Consider the following 5000-nt stretch of genomic DNA (forward strand, 5'->3'; position numbering starts at 1 on the left):
ATTTTAGCAGGGCTGCTGAGTTAGCTTATAGGAGCGAGCTAAAGTAAGAGAAGAAACACGCCGAAACACACCGACCGGCACCCCCGACGACGACCACGGGTAAACGGCGGGACTAACTGTGACTCTCTTAAGGTGTGAGGAGGCTTTGCCTCTTAAGCAAGTTTGACTGACGCCTACCGACACCGGTCAGGTCGGCGAGGCTCCCGGCGGCCCCGAGCGGGACCACAGGTTGCGGAAGGCGTCCAAGTGAGCGGCGGCGACGCCAGGAGGCCCCCGGGGTCGACTCCGCGGCCCCCGGGTCGGTGTGCGGGCCTCCAGAGCTCGATAAAGTAGTGGTGTCGCTAGCGGTCGAGAAGGCACTTTTCGACGCCTACTGCCACCCCCACATGGCGGTAGGCGCAAAACTGGAAAATCGCCGACCAGAAATGTCGCTTCGTATAATCGACGTTTTTTTTGACCACCATTTTCAGGTGTCGGAGGTGGGTCTGGACGAATACCAACACCATTTCTGGGGTTTCACAACCGCCCGGCTTCTCCGACATATGTTGGAAAGGAGTAGCGATCGAGCGAAGGGGGCTGTCGGTAGGCGGCCGCGGGTTGCATGTGTGCCCGGGACAGCACCCCCATCCAACTAAGGGGTGTCCCCCGGGGGCCAGGGGGACCTCGTCCAGGTCGGCCGGGCGCTTCCAGACGCCTACCGACACCGGTCAGGTCGGCGAGGCTCCCGGCGGCCCCGAGCGGGACCACAGGTTGCGGAAGGCGTCCAAGTGAGCGGCGGCGACGCCAGGAGGCCCCCGGGGTCGACTCCGCGGCCCCCGGGTCGGTGTGCGGGCCTCCAGAGCTCGATAAAGTAGTGGTGTCGCTAGCGGTCGAGAAGGCACTTTTCGACGCCTACTGCCACCCCCACATGGCGGTAGGTGTAAAATCGGAATAGACCGGACCAGGAATGTCGAGGGGGAAAAAAATGACAAAGTCCTGGTGTGCCTAGGCGTCGAGAAGGCACTTTGCGACGCCTACCGACATCCCCATGTGGCAGTAGGCGTAAAACTGGAAAATCGCCGACCAGAAATGTCGCTTCGTATAATCGACGTTTTTTTTGACCACCATTTTCAGGTGTCGGAGGTGGGTCTGGACGAATACCAACACCATTTCTGGGGTTTTCCAGTTTGAAAGTTTTATAAAACATGTTCGGTAGGAAGCACACTTTGGTGTGTCGGTTCGTCGGAGCAGCGACTCTTTGCCTCGTGGTGGTCCGGAACGTCTCTACGGGCTTGTCGCAAAGGCGTCAGAAAGTGGCATCTCCGCCGCCTAGGGCTGTCACCGTTATCGCTGTCGCCGCGCTCCAACTTGTTTTGATCCGCCGCCTTCGTTCCTGCCAACCGTGCGCCCGCTCATCGTCGTTAGGTTATAATACGTGGTACGTGTGTGTGCTTCTCCGTGGACCTAGGGCTGCTCGACGTGTCGAACGATATGTTGGAACAACTAACGGCTCCTTTTCCTGGTTCCATAGTCGTCGTGGTACCCGCGTCGTCAGCCATATCTATGTCCACCATGTTTAGCCGATACGTTTGCTGCAGCTTCTGCTTCCGCCTCAGCGTTCGCCGCTCTCAGCCGCCGCTGTTGTTGCTGCCGTTCTGCCATTCAACCACTACCTGCGAATCTTTCGATGATCGGCCGAACGACCCATCGCTGTGCGACCGATAAATCCTCCGGATTAGGGAGAAACGCCGCCGCTCTCTGCCGCCGTCGAACGGAAAAACGTACATTGTAACGAACGAACGAACGAACGAACGAATTAACGAACGAGCGAACAAACAAACAAAAATAGCCGCGGGGGATGCACTATGTAGATCCTGATCCCCTTGTAACCATACGTACGTTGTTCGATGCTCTCCCGTCCTGGAAGTCGCCGCAGCAAACAGGAGGATGAGCAGCAGCAGGCGCCGCCGCCGTAACCGCCGCCTGCCTGCCGCCTCCTACTCCTGTCAGCGTCCGATCTCACAGCCGTGTGAACGTTCGCTGACACCCGATTTCTTTCCGTCTGGCAAAACCTTGGACGTCCCGCTCGCGGTACACGTGCTGCAGCGACTTCTCGTCCGACAACGCATAAGCGTCGACGTCTGCCGCCGCATCTTCTGATACGTGGACGGTGATAGCGCTAGTCCCTTCTTGCGCCACCTCCACCTTTGTTAGCGCCAAAGAAGATCGATCGAGCAGTCGTGGTCGCAGTCGATTAACCCGTTTTCACCGTCCGCAGTTCCCAAGCCGCCGATCAAGTCGTTGCTCTTCTTGTTCGTTCTTCCCATACCGTCGATTTGCACGGCTGCCGGATGAGCCATCCTCTGTCCGGCGAAGCGCTCACGTCAGTGATCGATACTTGCACCGACAGTCCTCCCGCTCGCGACTCGGTGCTCGAATCGGACTCGTTCGTTTTTATCTCGATGCGATTGTGAAAAGGGGGACCGGTCGTCAATGTCGTGTGTGTCGACGATGTTGTTCGCCCGGTCCGCCGCGTTGTTGTCGTTTTTTTTTTTTTTTTTTTTTTCCCCTAACGTTCGCCGTCGCACGGACGAAAGGGTGAGAAAAAAAAAAAAAAGCTCGAAAAAGCCGCCCAAAAAAATCGGACCGAGGAGCCGCTTGCGAGAACGCGCCATGTGCACGTTGTCTCTCCTCGGTTTTCCGAGCACGAACACGACGCCGGTCGGTCGGTCGGTCGACGAAGGCGACGACGAAGGTGACGGGAAAATTTACGCCGCCGCTGCCCTGGTCCAGCTCCTCCCCGATGACGGCTGTGATGTTGACGTTGACGTTGGCGACGACGACGACGACGACGGAGACGACGACGACGACGAGACGGCATCGATGGCGACCACGATGACGACGACCTCGACGAGTTCAGTCTGCACCTTGACCTCCGATGTCCGTGTGCACTGCCGTCGTGCTGTTTGTCGTTTGTCGTATGTATCGCTGTCAAGGGTGCCGTTGTCGTTGTTGTTGTCGACGTTGTTGCTTGCTCTCTCGTCTCGGTCGGTTGGTACGTTGATGACGACGACGACGACGAAGACGACGACGACGACGACGAGACGGCATCGATGGCGACCACGATGACGACGACCTCGACGATTCCAGTCTGCACCTTGACCTCCGATGTCCGTGTGCACTGCCGTCGTGCTGTTTGTCGTTTGTCGTATGTATCGCTGTCAAGGGTGCCGTTGTCGATGTTGTTGTTGTCGACGCTGTCGTCTGTTCTCTCTTCTCGGCCGGCTGTGACGTGGACGTTGACGACGACGACGACGAGACGGAATCGATGGCGACCACGATGACGACGACCTCGGCGAGTTCAGTCTGCACCTTGACCCTCGATGTCCGTGTGCACTGCCGTCGTGCTGCTTGTCGTTTGTCGTATGTATCGCTGTCAAGGGTGCCGTTGTCGTTGTTGTTGTCGACGTTGGTCGCTTTCGTTCTTTGAGTCTCGGTCTCGGTCCAAGTCAGGGGAGAAACAAAAAAGAGGCCATCAGCGCGGGCAGCGCGCTTCTTCTGACGGCGAACCCCCTCGAAAAATAAATAAACACGTGCCCGTCGTTGTAGTTGTCTGTCTTATGTCGGTCGGTCGGTCGGTCGGTCTGTCGTTCTGTCGAAACAAAGTCCCAAATTCCAACGATACCTGGTTGATCCTGCCAGTAGTCATATGCTTGTCTCAAAGCTTAAGCCATGCAAGTGTAAGTTCACGCCACGCATTAGAACGGGCGAAACCTGGCTCAGGAACCGGACCTAATCCTCGGGACCGTATTCCTCCTCGGAGGCGATGGATAACTGTGGCAATTCTAGAGCTAATACATGTGACACAGGCCGCGATCGGTCGGCGCGCCGTCGTCGCCACGCCTCGCGCGCTGGCACCCGCGTCGGCCGTTCCGGGTCGCGGCGCTACATATTAGACTGAGACCGATGCGCGTCATTCCGTCCTCCCGTCGTCGGCGTTCCCGCTCGCGGGTCCGTTCGGTGGCGGGGCTCATAGGGCGGCGCGCTCCGCTTTGGTGACTCTGGATAACTCACTGGTCGATCGCACGAGCTTTCACGCCCGGCGACGGGTCTCTCGAGGGTCCGCCCTATCAACTGTCGACGGTCGGTTAAGTGCCTACCGTGGTTACTACGGGTAACGGGGAATCGGGGTTCGATTCCGGAGAGGGAGCATGCGAAACGGCTACCACATCCAAGGAAGGCAGCAGGCGCGCAAATTACCCACTCCCGGCACGGGGAGGTAGTGACGAAAAATAACGACGCGGGACTCTGTCGAGGCCCCGCGATCGGAATGAGTACACTTCAAATCCGTTAACGAGGACCAACCGGAGGGCAAGTCTGGTGCCAGCAGCCGCGGTAATTCCAGCTCCGGTAGCGTATATTAAAGTTGTTGCGGTTAAAAAGCTCGTAGTCCGAACTCGGGTTCGTGGTCGCGCAAGCGGCCCCGGGGCGGCGGCGCCATCGTCCGTCGTTGACTTTGGTCGTCCGTTCGCATTCCCGGCCCTTTCCGCCGGTGTCAACCGCTAGCATACCCGCCACGCGGTCCTGCCGGCGAGGTGGACGAGGAGGTCGTGATCGGGATCCGGGAAAAAAAAAACAAGTGGTCGTCGGTTCGGTTCCGGGAGTAGTCTAACGGGGGGGTGCTACGTGTGTGTGTTTGGGTGCGTTCATTCGCATCCCCGCACTCTGACCCCCGCGCTTCTCTCCCTCTCCCTTTCCGCGCGTTCCTCTTTTTTTTTGAACCCCCCGGTCCGCTCCGAGTCCCTGCTTCGTGTCTTGTCTGCGCGCGTGTTGCGGTCGGCGGTTTCTCCTCCAAGGGTGCTCTTAACCGAGTGTCCGCGGCGGCCGGTACGTTCACTTTGAAAAAATTAGAGTGCTCAGAGCGGGCTGTTCAAGCTTGCATACGATAAGCATGGAATGATGGAAGAGGGCCTCGTCTACGTCTGTCGGTCTCCGTCTACGGCGAGGCAATGATCGAAGGG

The 5000-nt window shown here is 58.3% G+C and overlaps 1 protein-coding gene and 1 pseudogene across 1 annotated transcript in view; both read left to right on the forward strand.

The window, feature by feature from the left end:
* LOC145274839 (uncharacterized) overlaps positions 1 to 3187 on the forward strand; it is a 14898-nt gene extending 11711 nt beyond the window's left edge. The window contains exon 2 of the mRNA XM_080127487.1: positions 2577 to 3187. Coding sequence (XP_079983613.1) covers positions 2653 to 3108 — 456 coding nt within the window. The 5' untranslated portion in view covers positions 2577 to 2652 and the 3' untranslated portion in view covers positions 3109 to 3187. The remainder of the gene's footprint in view (positions 1 to 2576) is intronic.
* A 474-nt stretch (positions 3188 to 3661) lies between these two features.
* LOC145274854 (small subunit ribosomal RNA) overlaps positions 3662 to 5000 on the forward strand; it is a 2365-nt pseudogene continuing 1026 nt past the window's right edge.

The sequence above is a fragment of the Euprymna scolopes genome, unplaced genomic scaffold (assembly GCF_053919585.1).
Source record: "Euprymna scolopes isolate OS-2025 unplaced genomic scaffold, ASM5391958v1 sca49, whole genome shotgun sequence".
Lineage (NCBI taxonomy): Eukaryota > Metazoa > Mollusca > Cephalopoda > Sepiida > Sepiolidae > Euprymna > Euprymna scolopes.